This window comes from Rhamphochromis longiceps, linkage group LG7 (assembly GCF_057381845.1).
Source record: "Rhamphochromis longiceps isolate RC_006_pf linkage group LG7, R_longiceps_female_GT1.1, whole genome shotgun sequence".
Lineage (NCBI taxonomy): Eukaryota > Metazoa > Chordata > Actinopteri > Cichliformes > Cichlidae > Rhamphochromis > Rhamphochromis longiceps.
In genome coordinates, this window is record NC_140563.1 from 9,941,499 (window position 1) to 9,959,315 (window position 17,817).

The window sequence follows — 17,817 nt, forward strand, 5'->3', positions numbered from 1 at the left end:
CAAATTTTCTGAATCCAAATTTGACGCATTATAGCTTTAATGAAAAATTCATCCTTAATCAATGCAATCAGTATTCAGTATTCAGTATTCGTGGATTCACCGGTACACAGATTTTTCTCCAAATCCTCAAAAACTCCAAATTATTTGTGTAAAATTTGCGTACTTGCTGACTTTTTTGTAGATCATATCTAAAAATTTGCTGATTATTTGTATTTTTTTCTTGACTAAATACATTTTTATGATAAAAAAAATTATTTACTAATTTTCAAGTATTAATATTAATGTAAACACAGGAAAATCTCAATAATTTTTTTTCTTCGCCAAGTGATGCACAAATTCCAAACACAAAGCTCCCGAAAAAAGTAAAATAGGCAGTTATTATCATTATTATAAGGGTATTCATGGATTTCAGGTATTCGTGTTTGGTTGTGGTCCCTAACCCCCGCCAGGGTCGGCTGTAATTCATCAACTATCTTCTGCTGATCTTTAACTAAATCCCGATATCTCCCCAGCAAGATTGTGCAGCGTCCCTTCTGTCGCTTGAGGGTCCTCTGTCATTGCCGGTGTGCTCCAGCGTTGGTCTATCCCGAGGTCTCCTACCAGTCATTCGTGTGTGTTTTCTTTTTTTTTATGGCTTTGCTTGTCAAAAATTCTTTTTTGGCTTCAACCTCAGGGGAATCTCAGTGCAGATTCAACTCAGTGGTTCAGCTCAAGAACAGCCCTCGTGGAGCTGTTCCATGTTCACTCATTCACGCTCATATTTTGATCTCCTGCTTTAATTCAAAGGACAGCAGACGGCAGATACCATCTTTGCCATTGGCAGCACGAAGGCTAATTTGTTATTTAGATTTGCAATTTTCATCTATTGTACATGGTGTTCTTTGGATGCTGGATGACGGCAAAGTTCATTTTTTTCCAACCCTGTTATTCTTCCATTAGTAGTGTGTGTCTGTGCGCTGATAGTGTACGATAGAGCAGCTCTGAGTGATTACCGTGTAGAGCAACAGTACAGGCTCTCTTACCACAACAAATTAAGCCAGAGAGGCAAGCCCACAGGGAGAACTCTTCATCAGAGGACCAAGGAGAAGATAAAAGAGTGCTACAGCTCAATCACTATCCAATCACAGAGTTTAACAGGAGACAAAACTCAGTGTGACACATGCTATGCATCTAATTACTATATACACAGGTGAAGGTGGAAAAAAATGCAACAGAACAGCCTGAAGCTGGAGTTACAGACACAGTGTTATTCAGCGGTGCATCACATAGAACTGTAAGCTCTGTTTAGAACAACATGACTAATACTCTGTAAACACACAGTATATAGATGAACACATATATTACATATTCACTGGCTATTAACTATAAACACCACGAAAATAGGATAAAACCAGTGCTGCACATACCTACAAAGTCATTCTGGTGTATCAAACAACCATGCCAATAGACACAAGTTCCCAAGGGATATGAAAGGCTAGGACAACCACCACAACAATCTTACGATCTTACACCCAGGACCTAGCTCACATTCATAGTAGGAAGAGCTTAGAGCCCTTAGGACAGAACCACTTCTGAGATGTAAACTCACCAGCAGTGGAGGATAAAAGCCAAGTGGAGAGAATACATGAAATTAATGAAACCAAACTGTTTTTCAGCCCAAAGACATGAATAATAACCGGAATTGCTAAATCTGCTTCCACAGATTTTGTTATGTTGCACATATTATTCTTTGATAAGCTCCTTAATACCATTGTCAAGATGTCATATTTCACTACACAACTGTTGTGGCAAAAGCATGTGACATTAATAATTACAACCCAAATGTATCAGTTAAATTAATCTTTATATTTTCTTTAACGGATTTTTTTTCTCTTATGTTAGCATTTCTATAAGAATACATAGTACATCGATACAGTTATTTAGAATACTGTTACATGTGAGTTTTAAAACTTTACACTTACACTAAAACATACTGGTAGAGTGGTATGGTAGTGCAGAGGTTGACCATTGTTGTCTCATAGCTTCTGTGTGGAGCTTTCATTCTGCCTGTGCCTGCTCTGGTTTTCTCTGTATACTCTGAAGGTAAAACTGAAAGTCTACAGGTTTTACTGCTGTCCTCACTGCTATTTAAGCAATGGAAAGCAAAGTTTGGTTACTTTGACCTATACTGACACAGTGTGCTCTTCTTAAGACATATACCCTGGATGCAACTTCGATGGGAATGAATAAGAAATATTTCAGGAATGCAAAATGTTGGAAATCACCACAAACCCACTTCTCCACAGAATTTATTTCTCCACAATAATCCAAATTTAGTCAAACACTAGTCTCTCAAGGAGTGGGTGCACAAAAAAAAATCACAAGCAAAACAAGCAATTTTGAAGTAGGTCAAGGAGAACTCAAAGGTAACAAAAAAAACACATCATTTGCTGAATGTTATGTACATCTGTTCAGTATAAATATGAATGGTATTAATGATTTTGAGCTATACGAAGCTTATTTGATCTCTGTTCTTTTTCACTTAGATCTCCAACAATTAACTCACAATCCCCCAGCTGTATGTACCATCATTGTATGTTTATTTTAGCACAACTTCACCAACAATATCCAGAAGGCATCCTACCCTAAACAAGCCTCCCCAGTGGCACTGGATCACCAGTTAGCTAAACAACCTTTTACCACTGCTAAAAAAAAATCGAATACTACAGGGCTGGTGGGCTGACAGGTTTATACTATATCCTCATTCCTATGCCTAATATCAAGTTGGGCTGTGTCCTTAACTGGAAAAGTGCCAGCTGATCCTGTGTTGATTGTCTTTTATATGTTATATATAGCACTATGGTCTTGGAGGATTGTTGTCAGGCTTCACTGTGTGCTGTACAACTGCACAACATTGGAATGACATACGGCAACTTGACTTGATCAAGGGAGAAAGTCACCAAACTAGTCACCAGAGGTGGCACTTTTAAATGGGGGCAATATAGCCCCTGCTACACATGCATCTACTCTACAGTGCATACTTTGTAGTGACTATATTCTTCCATACTGCCTTGAAAGTCTTTTTTTCCCCTAGTGAGATGTTACATTAGTGAGGAAACATAGTAATAGCAGCTCTGCACACAGCATAACTGCAAGGAAATGAAGCAGAACCATAGATCAGAGTGAGGAGAAGGCCCTCTGAAGGACAGATTTGTCAAGCATCCTTCAACCCACATGCAGATGGATTGGAAGCAGTCTCATTAAAAATAATTGTCCTTCAAATGTATGGCAATCCAAACCCTGAGGAATACCTTTTGCTCTCAGGGTTGGTAATTGAAGCTGACCACAGTAAATCAGCCCCATCGGTTGATGTGTCGACACCCTGGGAGGAGATTAAGCTGGTATCTCAGCTCCTGGAGAAACGTGGATTTACTGCACAAAATAATATAGTTACAGATCACATAAGTCACGCTAAAGGGACATGTGTGTGTTTGTGGGTGCGATGTGCCTTCTGCGTTATGAGGAGTGTTGTAGCATAAAAGACTGCAAACTGGCAACGAAATCAACATATTAACAATATCTATAAAGGTCAAGTATAAGCAAGAAAGTATATATTTGATTTATATATATATATATATATATATATATATATTATGGAATGCCCTTTAGGAAAATATTATATATATATATTCCAACCAAAGTCTGAATATATAGAATGAAACTTGAATATATAGAATGAAACTTGAATATATAGAATGATCTTTTGAATATATAGAATGAAGCTTGAATATATAGAATGAAACTTGAATATATAGAATGAAGCTTGAATATATAGAATGAAACTTGAATATATAGAATGAAACTTGAATATATAGAATGATCTTTTGAATATATAGAATGAAACTTGAATATATAGAATGATCTTTTGAATATATAGAATGAAACTTGAATATATATAGAATGAAACTTGAATATATAGAATGAAACTTGAATATATATAGAATGAAACTTGAATATATAGAATGATCTTTTGAATATATAGAATGAAGCTTGAATATATAGAATGAAGCTTGAATATATAGAATGAAACTTGAATATATATAGAATGAAACTTGAATATATAGAATGTATGAACCTCATTTTTAGAGATGATGTGTTTCTGAATTCTCTGCCTTTACAAAATGGCATCAGCTGAACTATTTCAGTACTTTTTAGAGCTTGACAACTGTTTTGCGACAGCTGTTCAAACTGCAAATGGTAGAAATAATTTGGAATTTATACTACGTCACCTTGAAGAACACGTTTTCATTATTGCAACATTTCTAGTGCTCATGAATAATGTTCAACAAAACGTTTCTGGGAGAAGATTATGCACACTTCTTGAGGGAATTTATCAATCACTGATGGAGATGTCAACTGAGCTAACACTTCGAGCAGAAGCTGAAGCACATGTTATGGGCTCATTATATCATTCTACATCTCAAAGAGGAAGGCCAAGGTAAGTGATAAAAATGGAAACAAATTCATTCATAATGTGTATGGCACTTGAAAGAGTCAAGAGATGGCAAACAAGATAATGAATGCAAGAAATAAGAAAGAAGTTAACATATTTCTTCTTTTGTTTCTAACTCTTTTAGGTACAACATACCAGCTACTCAGCTGACTGACATGCGAGACTTGGGGTTTAGTTGGATGGCCATATCTCAAATGTTGTCAGTAAATGTTCGAACACTGTACAACCACAGGATACAACTAGGTTTAGTGGACTATGGAAATTTTAATAATATTTCAAATGTGGATCTTGATCATCTCATTACTGAGATTCTTACACATACCCCTGGCTCAGGAGAATCCTACATTAGTGGTAGTTTGAGAGGAAGAGGAATCAGAGTTCAGCGGTGGCGAGTGCGAGAACGTTTAAGAATAGTTGATCCAGTGGGAAGAGCTTTGAGAGGACGGAGAGCAATTCAGCGGAGGGTCTACAATGTCACTGTCCCAAATCAAGTGTGGTATGCCTTTTTTCACGTCTTAAATTTGATTAATGTTAATTATTACTTCCTGCATTGTAGTAATATAATATTTTGTTTGTGTTTTAATAAACAATGTTGTATAATGTCTGAGTTTAAAATATTGTTTATCTCCAGAAATAGTTTACATGACAGAAGTACAATGTCAAAGTCATAGACCTTTATTTTAATGTACATCTAGTGTCATAATAATAATATATTTCTTCTTATTCCAGGCATATTGACACAAACCATAAGTTAAATCCTTGGGGGTTTGTGTTTCATGGAGGAGTTGACGGCTACAGTCGCTGCATTACCTACATGAGATGCTGCACAGATAACAGAGCATCAACTGCTATGCAACTTTTCCAGAGTGCCGTTGATCTCTTTGGCCTCCCACAACGTGTCAGGGGTGATGCTGGCAGTGAGAATATTGATATTGCACGGTTTATGATTGAACATCGAGGGCCAAACAGAGGAAGCTTTATGGTTGGACGAAGTGTGCATAATCAAAGAATTGAAAGATTGTGGGGTGAACTAAACAGAGTTGTGTCAGCATACTTTAAAGACCTTTTCCTCTTTATGTAAAATGTTGGGATTTTAGATAGCACTGATCCATTTCATATTAGGGCTCTTCACCATGTATATCTTCCAAGAATTAACAGATCTGTGGATGAATTTGTAAATCAGTGGAACCATCACAGCTTAAGGACAATGGAAAATCACTCCCCGCTGCAGCTGTGGACTGTTGGAATGTTGCAACTTCCTCAGCATCACAGACCGCTCAGTCAAGTGCACTTCAGACATCGTTCTTACCATCACCAGCAGTTGACGGCTGACTTGAGGCAGATCGACCCCTTGAGTGACGATGGAAATCATGGGATAGAAGTTTTTTTGACAGCATGCCGCATGCTTCAGTTAAGTTATTAGTAAATTTGTTTGTGTTAATTAAAAAATTTATTTGAGTGCCAGACACTAAAAATTGTGAAATATCATGATACTGAAAAGGGTCCAAGACTATTATTTAGGTAAAAGAAAGGTAAGATAAAAAGACTGGTTTTATCTTCATATTCACTTGTGCCATTTAAATCATAAAAGTAGACAAATAAAGTGTTTAGACTACACTTTTCTTTCATGACAAACCATACTTGTCACAGTACAAAATGTTACAGTATATGTTACATATGATTGTATGATGTACTAATGTATCTGTTAATAAACAGGAATTATGATTCATTCATTAAATAAAATATGTTATACATTTTAAACTCTTTAAACTTTTTTTTAAAGACACAAATTACATAAAAAGTAGAAACACAGAACACTTTATTTGTGTATTTCCAGTACCCATAGGAAGGAAATAATATTCTGCAGTAATAGGGCTGGTCTTAAAAAAACAAAATGAAAGAGGAAAAAAACCCCAAACAATCTACAATGAGCCTGTGTTATCAAGTAGTATAGTAAAATATGCAAACAAAATCCTTAAAACACTCCCTGCAAACCAGGTTATGTTTATTATCATTATCATTATTATTATTATTGTTTATAATACTTTGATAATATATAATAATTTGATAAGATTGTAATGTCATATAGTGTGATATAATGTTCATATTTCAACCTGTAACATAACCAGGTTTGACCTAGCCAATGTCTGTCACATTTATAGACAACTTTGCTGCCAGTGTTGGAGATACTGTCTTTCTACCTTTTAGTATGTAGGGTTACTGTAATACTTTTCAAAACTTTACCAAAACCTAACAAAAACATTTTTAAACCTGTGAGTTAAGCTAAAAGTTAAATGATATTAATACAAAGTTCTGTGTAAAGCATAATTGTTCAAATGGGACACTGAAATAAAGCTTAACTCATCTCATTTGAAAATTCACATTATGTGGAATAGTTGAACACAGGAAGCATTTGAGAAAACTTAATTCTATATAACAATGAGATTGTGGCATATTATTTTGCTCACTGCAGGGGTGCTAAATAATGTAATGTTACTATGGGTCATACCAGAGACAAAACATGCCATATAAGCAGGAAAACAAATTAACTACAATCAAAAAACAAAAAAATGCCCCACATGTATAAACTGAAACAAAATAATTCTATCCATTCTCTTCGGCTTATCAAATCCATGTCTGATTTGAAAGTAGTGTGCACTGCATGAACTGGTATTTAAGCTGTAATTTGAAAGACACACATGAAGCTTATTTAGGCTATACAGTCCTACTGCTGTCCAGGGTGTACTCTGATGCGGGGTTAACAACATTAACAAAAACAAGAAAATAAAAAATGCATATGCAAAATAGAAAAAAACCCAAATCCTCATCATGTCACCAATCCTTAAGAAAACACATCATGCTCTTCCAAATCCTGGTGAATTCCGTATTGCAAAATCCATGTCTGATTTGAAAGTAGTGTACACTGCATGAACTGGTATACGAAGGATATTTTCACAAGTATTGGCCACTGGAAATCTGCAGTTAGTGACGAACTCAAGGCTTGGCTTTGGAGAAAAACCCAGGGCTGGTATGCTGTCACATCCAGTGCAGAAAACAAGAATATCTTCCAAAGAGACATCATTTTCAACTATAAGATAGAAAAATACAAAATCATAATGATATTCTGACTAAGACTACTGATGTACAGATACATTAAATTACCAAAAGATTAAATCAAAAGTGAAACATGTATATATTTTTAAAAGTAAGCTGTAATTTGAAAGACACACATGAAGCTTATTTAGGCTATACAGTGAAACCACAATGTCAAAAAAAGAAGTTAGTGGAGACCACAACATATTAAATGTACGTGGATGCAGCAATAGCCTATTATTTGTACTCAGTATACAGGATTGGTAATAATTTATTTATTTAGTTATCCTCCTATTTATCCTGTTATTTATTTATCCTGTTAATACACTGAAGTCAAACTGAAATCACATTTGGATACAATGTTCTTTGTAAACCCAGCACTTGCATCAGTACTATCTATCTACCTTTTTTGTTATGGCATCTATGTCTGTAATTTCATGATGCTGCTGCACAAAAGTGAGAATTTTGATTTATGGTCAAACAATGTGCCAAGTAGTAAACTCACATTCTGCCTCCTGAAGATAGTCTTGCCAGAAAGCCAGGGTCCGGCACTCATCTTGAAATGCATTACTCCCTCGTTCGGAGTGAATGATCTGGAATAGATTCTCCATATCAGTTGCTCTGAGAGCCATTCCAGCTTTCACGAAAAGGCACTTCATCTGAAGAGGGTATGTCTGTAGAGCATCTAGGACACCTAGAGACCTCAAGCCATCTCTGAACCTAGCCAAAATAAAACAAAATCAAATTGTATTTTATATTACTATTATTATATTTGTATTTGATTGGATTTGGAACCTGTATCATAACAAGAGGTTTTGAGGTTTTATCAAGAGACATTTCTGAACTAATTACATTTTACTTTCCTGTGGACTGCTGTATCAGAGGTGAAGAACATTTTTCCCCTTACAGGGCCAGACTGTCTTAGATACAGATAAAGAATGCCTATACATGGAACAACTGAGCTGAAATATGATACACAGGGACCTGTCATGAATTGGAGTAAAAGTGACAAATTGCTTTCAAATACATCTGGTCTCTTGTTCCATTGGCATACCTTTTCTGTCAGTCTACAATCAACCCAAATGCTACTCAATTTGAATCTATTTTTATTTACATATTTAAACACATGCCTACATTGGCACAGATACGTTTTATGTGAATTTTAATTTCATGAATGAAAGATATCTGTTTTGTTATGAACTGTACTAGCATGGAGCGCTACAGACCTGTACCACCCAAACAGGCTAATACCCGTTTCACAACACAGTGACTTTAGTTTGACAGGCTTAATTTTTTACCATTACAGTATGTGTTTAGACATACCTTTCAAAAGGTGCACGGGTCCGTTGAAGGACATACCAGTGAGCCAGATCCAAAGCAGTTTCTTGTTTGTTTTGAAGTGTTATGCAAACATTGTGACCAGCAAGACTGATCAAGTTGGCTGCCTGTGCAACTGCATCTTGCAGCTGTAGATCATTCTCGGCCTGTATGATCTAAAAACAATATGAGGAAATTATAAAATGAATTATTTGACTCTACTATTTAGTAGAACATACAAAACTAATAGCTTCAGTGTTTAATTAGTACATTAACCCTATGAAACCCCATAACCGATCAGGAGGCTGAGGTATAAGTTATTAAGCTGGAAAACAAGTGCAATCATTAAATTCTGTAACCAACAGAACCAACAGAACCATAACCTGCCACACACATTTTTAGTTCTTCCTTCTTGTAGCCATTAAAATGTTTGATCTTTTACTAGAAAGGTGCAGGACTCGGGCAAGAAAAATTAGGGAAGTGTTAGTAAAAATGTTGGACAAGCAAAAAAAGACCTACAATGAAATTGAAAGAACCAAAGGAAAATATGCTCACCGACTGCACTTGTGACCTTGTTTCCTCATCAGTAATATGATCAGTGCTGACTTTTACATTGTCTGGACCCTTTTGAAGACACTCATAGAAGAGTTCAGACAAGAAACATGGACTCTGTCCCCCGTGGGCAATTGACATTGCCATGATCTGGCCAGCATAGTAGTATCCATTATCTTTCATTGCTGTTAACAAATAAAATAAAACATCATCTCAAAAGCTTGCATCATTATTTTTGTTACTGTGGCATTTTTTATAGTACAAGTTACCAAATATTATTTCTGAAAAAAATATTGCCCATACAGTTGCACCCATAATAGTTTGGATAATAACAAAATCATCTTAATTTTGCTGTGCACCACCACCTTGGATTTTAATACCAAACAATCAAGATGATACTAAAGTGCAATTCCTTCGAGGTATTTTATTAAAAAATGGCACCAGCTGATTAGGAATTACAGTCAATTTTATACATTATCCACCATCTTTAAAGATGGTTGCTTTAGACAAGTGATTGAAAGCTAACACCATTTTATGTATTATTTTTAATACAAGGATTAAAATTCTTTACAATTCTTTACAGCCTTACAGTCAGATCAGGTAACTGAGCTGGCTTGTTATGCTTTGGGTTATTATCAATTTACACTGTCCAATCAATTTAGCATTTGCATTTGGCTGAATCTGAACAGATTGCCCTTTACACTTCACAAATCACCAGTGCTATCATTGACAACAGTAGTGGCTTGGTTCTATGGCAGCTACTCGTGCCCGTGTCATAACACTGCTTCCACCATGTGTGACTTAAGCTATTCTTTTCTTTACTATGCTTTTCTCCTTCCATCATTTTTGTTAATCTTGGTGTAATCTGTCCATATCTTCATAGTAGTATAGCATAGTTCTTTTAGATGTTTTCTGGCAAAGTCCTTCCAGTTATTTACTATTGCACCTTGTTGTAAAACATCTGTGTTTCCATTCATAAGTGCATCTCTTGATTGTTGAATTACACCATATCAGTCATTTGAATAATTACTTTTGAGAAATGAGAGAGCATGTATAAAAATGACCAGAATTTCTAAATATGTAGTACTGTTTCAAACCTTTCAACTAAAGCAGACAATCTTCCCTTCAGTCAATCTAGGTTTAATTTTTTAAAATCCTCTGTGGTGGTACAAAAATTCTGTCATTGCCAAAAAAATGTGTTTAGTTAACTGTATGAGATACTAAACTCGTACATGTAATCACAAACCAATTGATGTATAATGTATTGATGTAAAATAAATCAAATGGCAACAATTAATAAAATCATAAGTACCTTTAGAATTGCACGTAAGAACTTTAGCATTGGGTGGACCTTCAAAGATGCCAAGTTTGTCCTTGACTTCACAGAGGCAAAGTCGGAAGAACTCCCGAGTAGGTCCTCCATTGTCAACAGCACCCTCAGATATTCCATAGTCATCAGTAAACTCCACATCTATTTTTTTCTCTGGTGAAAAATTGGATCTGCCCATGGCTCTGGATGCTCCATCCCACACATTTCGCCTTATGATGTTGAAGCGTACAGTGCTGTCATTATTTACTCTAGTAACAATCTGCTCCAAGATTCTCTCTAAGCTCTGGACGTCACTGAAACATACACACACACAAAAAAAAAAACAGTAAAGAAATATACTAGTCTCAATGGCAATAACCCACCAACAGAATAATGATGTACCATTCTTAAGACTGTAATTGATATTTAACAAAAAAGAGATACAAATCAAGAATGTTTGTGATAATGGAAAAAAGATTAAGTTTAAGTTAAACTAAGTTTACATTTTTATCTTGTCATAAATACACTAGTATTTATAAATAGTATAAATACACTATATAAATACAAGCAGAACAAGAAAAACAACAAGATCCAACACTGACAACCAACCTCCATTCAAAAAAGTAAAAATAAACCAAAACATATATCAAGTAAAATATAAGTAATCTGATAGCCTTGGTAATCTTCAAATGACAACAGAAATCACAGGTTGCAGTTCGTAGTTTGCTTATTCAAACTGATCCAAAACTAGACAGTAGATGACTCCTTTTCCGCAACAAACATAAAATAATGGTTAATATGTTGACCTTTCAACATGTAAAAGTTTGTGTTGTACTGACCTTTCACTTGCACTTGAGTCTAAAGACCTTGAAATGGCTTCTTGGAGGTCGGGGTCATCTGACAGGTATTCTTCCTCAAACAGGCCAAGATATGTACTGCAAAGCCAGAATGTTTTGTAAATTATTTAGTTAAATTACATATAAATGATGTTGACAGAATTACATTATCACAATACATAGATTGGCCTCAGCATTATTAAAGTTGTGTGGGATCATCTTGACAGAGAACAGAACAAAAAGCCTGGAAAACTATTCCTGAACCATGCTTAAAGAAATTCAATAAAAATAAGACATCACCATCAAGAAAGCTTGGTTAAGAGAGTTCAAGCTATGTTGAAGACTAAAGTAGCTCATATCACATTTTGAATTTTAAGCTCATTAAAATTCTACAAGTTTTGTTCTACTCTAATATACTGCGCTTCCATGTCTGTTTGTAGACAGAATTTTGTAGACTTCAGTAAATCACTGCGCTTCTTTCCTATTTTTCCAGCAAAATACAAAGAAAGCAGGGGTGGGTCATGACTTTTGCACAATATAGCTCAAAAGATTAAAAGATACAAACATGTACAAAACACATACCTGTAGGATGTGCTGGATAAACTTGGCTGGGTAGGTCCATTGGACACACTGGAGGTGTTACTAGAGAAGACACGTGTGTCACCAGTAACACTGGCAGAAGAACCCGCTGATAAGCCAGGTGTGTTGTAACTGACAAAGGCAGATGTTCCACTGGAGTAAGGCTCATCCTCATCAGTAGCAACGACAGCAGGATTGGTGGACATTGTGAGGGTGTCAGCAGAGATGGAAGATTCAACAGTACAAACATCTTGGGTAGCAACGCACCAGATGACCTCATCATCAACAGACATGGACTGTGCGTTAACAATGGGAATGGCTGAGGGAACTTCTTTAGAAATTTCAACTGTGAGAACACAAAGAACAGGAGTTTAACTTTTGAATAACATCTAATCACATTTATAGCTTTTGCTTTTCATGTATTTAGGGGTACATTTCTTCCTGCTCAAAATATTAAACTAAATTTAAATATGATTTTAACAAAGACTTGACACTTAGCTAAAGACACAATGCCTAAGATGACTAAGTAACAGACACTGAACCAACTTAATTTACAGTTTATTTGGAGCGACTTTTAGATAGGAATATTTACCGCATTTGTCAGAATTCAACGTTTCTGTGAAATCCTGCCTGCTTGTATGGCTACTCTCTCCATCAGAATATGTCTGTAAATTAAAACAGATAATACATTTCATTATACTGACAACAAAATGTCATAATAAATATTAGTAATATGTTTATGTATTATGTATTAAAACATAATACAAGTGACAATGTTTAAGGGAGTTTAAAATCCATCTTTGCCTTTTTCACTCTCATTTTATGAAAATACATACATTTGCTGAAATGATCAGGATTACTTACTGATTCATTGTCCTTACATAAGATGACCTTGTCAGGTCTGACATAAATTGACTTCTGATGAAACAGTTTTTTCACAAGGTCTCCATTCAAAGTCTGTTTGGAAGTGAGTGATGGCTCAACTAGTTTGGTGTGGCATGCCAGCAAAATCTGTAGCCTAGGGGAGGAAGAAAACATAGTGTATATGAAATTTTTGTTAAGGCTAACAGACTACAATACAATACAATACATTAAAAGGCTTAATTTTTGTTAACTCTAAAAGATATCAATCCAGTCATCTGATCGGTGCTCCCAGATCCTTTTTGGAAATACCCAAAGTTGACCTTTAATAGTATAATAATCTAAGTAACAAAAAATATATTTTTTTTTATAAAAAAGGATCTAATGCTTACCTGCATCCTTCAACAACTGGCTGGAAGGCAGTCCTTATTGCCTGCATTACTTTGTCTGAGTCCAAGTCACAGCTAAACTCCAGTGCAGATTTTATATGTCCATTTTCAAAAAGCCAAGCTTTTTTGTTACGCCTTGGCACATGTGTAGTTAGATGGTCTGGCAAGAGAATCACTTCTTTGGTGAAAGACTGAGCCACAGAATGTGACCTGCTTAGTTGTGCTGGAAACCTAATGGAGGATAAAGGCAAATTAAACATTTCTGCATGTTATATTACACTTCTCTGATCAATGAAGTACATTTAATTAAAAAAATACACCATGCTGTACACATGTCTAATCTGCATTAATAAACACCCTCTAGCCCCATGGTAGCTAGGATAGGCTCTTGGAATCCTGAATTGGATAAGTGGAAGAGAATGGATGGATGAATGGATGGATAGATGATGGAAGATAGTGGGATGGATGGGTGGAGAAACTTAACAATCACATAAACAAATGTCTTCAATTCACGGAGTACTTTTTGTTGCTTTAAAAAAGGTTTCATTAAATTATATACTGCCAACAACTATGTATTGTAACAACTGATGTGCTTTGCTTTTACACAATGTTTGCAGATTAAGCTTACGGGACGTGAAATATTATAGAAATGTTTCCACAATTAAACAAATTAACTGTTGTGCACAGTTTAGTCTCCACGTCCACACGCTGTCAGTCTATCGCACAGTTTTTTTGTTTTGTTTTTTTGTGATATTTTTGTTTACTTAGCTTCGTCGAGCAATTGAAACCTACGGGCTATTACTAACCTTCCACTAGTAATTTCAGTGCATTTAGTTCTGTTCTTACCTCTTCTGCCTTGGGCCCTTTCGAGTAAAAGGTCTAAGATTGTAGATGGGACCTGTTGTGGGGCACTCCTGTGATGTGGAAGGCACGTTCTCTATAACGTTAGCTGGATAGCCAGGGGTTATCTGACCGGAGAGGTTCACTGCATTTGGTCTTCCACGATGAAAAAGTGAATAAATTTCTTCATCAGTAGTACGATGCGGTACACTAGTACAAATATTAGGTTGGCCAGAACATGCATTTGCCAAGGTGTTAATTAGCTCCTCATTACTTAGAATTTGAGCCACAAAATTCCGTGCGGACTGGCTCATAGTGCCATTCCTCGCAGGTACAAACAAGGAAAACACTAGATGGCGCAAGCGCCTCCGTGACGTCAAGCTTCATTCTATATATTCAGAAGATCATTCTATATATTCAAGTTTCATTCTATATATTCAGAAGATCATTCTATATATTCAAGTTTCATTCTATATATTCAAGTTTCATTCTGTATATTCAGAAGATCGTTCTATATATTCAAGTTTCATTCTATATATTCAAGTTTCATTCTGTATATTCAAGTTTCATTCTATATATTCAGAAGATCGTTCTATATATTCAAGTTTCATTCTATATATTCAAGTTTCATTCTGTATATTCAAGTTTCATTCTATATATTCAAGTTTCATTCTATATATTCAAGTTTCATTCTATATATTCAGAAGATCGTTCTATATATTCAAGTTTCATTTCATATATTCAGAAGATCATTCTATATATTCAAGTTTCATTCTATATATTCAAGTTTCATTCTATATATTCAAGTTTCATTCTATATATTCAGAAGATCGTTCTATATATTCAAGTTTCATTCTATATATTCAAGTTTCATTCTATATATTCAAGTTTCATTCTATATATTCAGAAGATCGTTCTATATATTCAAGTTTCATTCTATATATTCAAGTTTCATTCTATATATTCAAGTTTCATTCTATATATTCAAGTTTCATTCTATATATTCAGACTTTGGTTGGAATATATATAATATTTTCCTAAAGGGCATTCCATTATATATATATATATATATATATATATATATATATATATATATATATATATATATATATATATATATATATATATATATAAATCAAATCACAATTATTTTATTACGTTTTGTGTATGTATCAAAGTAGTTCCAGATTGGCTTACAATTAAAACTTTGTCTTTTCTCTTGAGGGCATGTCATGCTAACATTTCTGAGCAGAGTGTTTAACATCTTACTGCGCCCCATGAAGGTTTGAGAGATGATAGTTTGACTCTAACTTCTGTCGCGTTCCAGACACTGATTACCCTCTGTGCAGTTAACTTGGAGCGCCAGCTAATTAGCATCAATGGTAATTAGCGGAGTCGTTAAGAGCCTTATAATCAACTTTTCTCCTTTACTCATTTGACTCCCTGGGGCTGTCAGGTCTGTCTGCATCAGTTCCTTTTCCTCAGCAGGCAACATACATTATACATGCTGTGTTACAGAGAGTATTTTTGTGAAATGGCAACTCTGAATTGGTCTGAAATTAACTCAATAGCAGTGCCAAAGCACTTTGTAATCATCTGCATTACTTGGCATGGAAGATGGCTGTCCGTGGTGCTAAACAGTGGAAGTCTGTGTGTGCTTAAGAGATCCCCTCAGAAGCCCCACATGTACAGTAACATCTCAGAGACACAGTGACAAACTATGAGGTTCCTTCAGTGATTATCCGAATTGTTGTTCCCCTTTGCTTCTGAGAGTTATTATTTTTCACAGTGACCGTTATAAAGACTAACCCTGTTTGCACACCCGTGTCTGTAACTCCATGAGCTGGAAATCTGAAGTGGCTGATATCATCATTACAAATCTATAGAAAGTGGTTTGTGTTTTAAGATTTTGTGTGGTTTTTTTAAAGTCATATATAGATCTATATAAAAAACATTTTAAGTCCAACATTGGACCCTAAAACTTTTAAGACCTCATCCTGCTGTTACTGTGAATGCCTGTTTCCCCATAGAAAAAGAAGTTAATGGTTTAACCATTGGTGTGGTTTCTTTCCTTTTTTTTCTTTTCTTATATCATTCTTGTAAAACTGCTAATATAAAAAACTTGCTTTAAAATTCTTCAGCAGCTCCTTTACTGACTGATTTTGTGCTGACAAATCAGCAACTGGTATAAAAATATCTGCTGTCTTGGCTGCTCAAGAAAAAAAAAGAGGTTAATCGGTTATCATTAATTACTCACACTAAAAATAAACATAATGATAAAAAAAACCCCAATCAGTAGGATATAATGTTCTATCTAAAAGGTTAAATTCGATTTTATTTGCAGATGACACAAATTTTTATTGCTCTGGAGAGAATTTGAAAGACTTGGTTGAAATTATGACTTCTGAGATGTTAAGAATAAAAAAATGGTTTGATGTAAATAAATTATCTTTGAATCTGACAAAAACGAAATATATGATATTTGGCAATCGTGTAAAGGAGGATAAAGTCATTATGTTTATAGAGGAAGAATTGATTGAAAGAGTTACTGAATTTCGTTTTTTGGGTGTAATAGTGGATGAGAATTTGACATGGAAATCTCATATTGAACATATTAGAAAGAAAATGGTCAAAAGTATTTATATTTTGGGTAGTATAAGAGATTTATTAAATTATAAAACAATGCGTATTTTATATTTTTCTTTGTTTTTTTCATATATCAACTATTGTGTTGAAGTTTGGGGGAATACATATGAGAATACCATAAAACCTTTAAACCTATTACAGAAGAAAGTTATACGAATAATTCATAATGTTAAATATAGAGAACATACAAATAAATTATTTATAGAATCAAAATTATTAAAATTAGGAGATTTAGTGAAATTACGGACATTATTAATTATGTTTAAGGCTAAAAATAATATTTTACCTTTTAAGTTACAAAGAGTATTTTTGATGTGTTCAAGGGGAGAAGAGAATAGAAGGAAATTTTATTTTAAACATCAGTTAGCCAGGACTACACAAAGATTAATGAGCACAACGGTTAGGGGTATAAGACTGTGGAATTCACTTCATTATGATTTAAAGAATTGTATAAATTTACAATGTTTTAAAAAGTGTTATATGTTTAAAACGATAACTCAGTATGAAGAATGCGAATGAATGTGATGTTGGTTTGGGATTCGACCGGAGAGAAATGTCAATATTAGTTTGTTCCTGATTTTTGGTGCCCACCGGTGATATAAGTTCGATGGTAGATAGGGGGCAGGGTTTAATAAGAATATTTTCTTCTTCCTGCTCCTTTTCACACATGGTTGTTGTGTTTTGTTGACAGAAGATGTGGTTGTTTTGTTTGATTGTAGTACCAAGTGTGAAATAAATAAAAATGAAATGAAATGAAATGAAATGAAATGAAATGAAATGTTCAATTTACACATTATTTTTTTTTTTTTTACTAAAGAGGTCACTTTTTCTTCATCATGTAATAGAAGGCAGTGGATCGCTGTTATTCAGGCAATTACAGGCAGTGGGCGTAGGTGAGAAGTT

The 17,817-nt window shown here is 34.7% G+C and overlaps 1 protein-coding gene across 1 annotated transcript; it reads right to left on the reverse strand.

Annotated features, from left to right (window-relative positions):
• Nucleotides 1-6,192: 6,192 nt before the first annotated feature.
• On the reverse strand, nucleotides 6,193-14,605 carry LOC146664781 (uncharacterized). Its single transcript, XM_085411057.1, has 11 exons — nucleotides 14,275-14,605; nucleotides 13,432-13,659; nucleotides 13,043-13,196; nucleotides 12,771-12,843; nucleotides 12,182-12,524; nucleotides 11,603-11,698; nucleotides 10,767-11,077; nucleotides 9,458-9,639; nucleotides 8,909-9,078; nucleotides 8,091-8,305; nucleotides 6,193-7,580 (listed from the first exon to the last, which is right to left on the reverse strand). The coding sequence occupies exons 1-11, from the start codon at nucleotides 14,580-14,582 to the stop codon at nucleotides 7,348-7,350; spliced, it is 2,313 nt and encodes a 770-aa protein (XP_085267183.1). The 5' UTR covers nucleotides 14,583-14,605; the 3' UTR covers nucleotides 6,193-7,347.
• Between the last annotated feature and the right edge of the window lie 3,212 nt (nucleotides 14,606-17,817).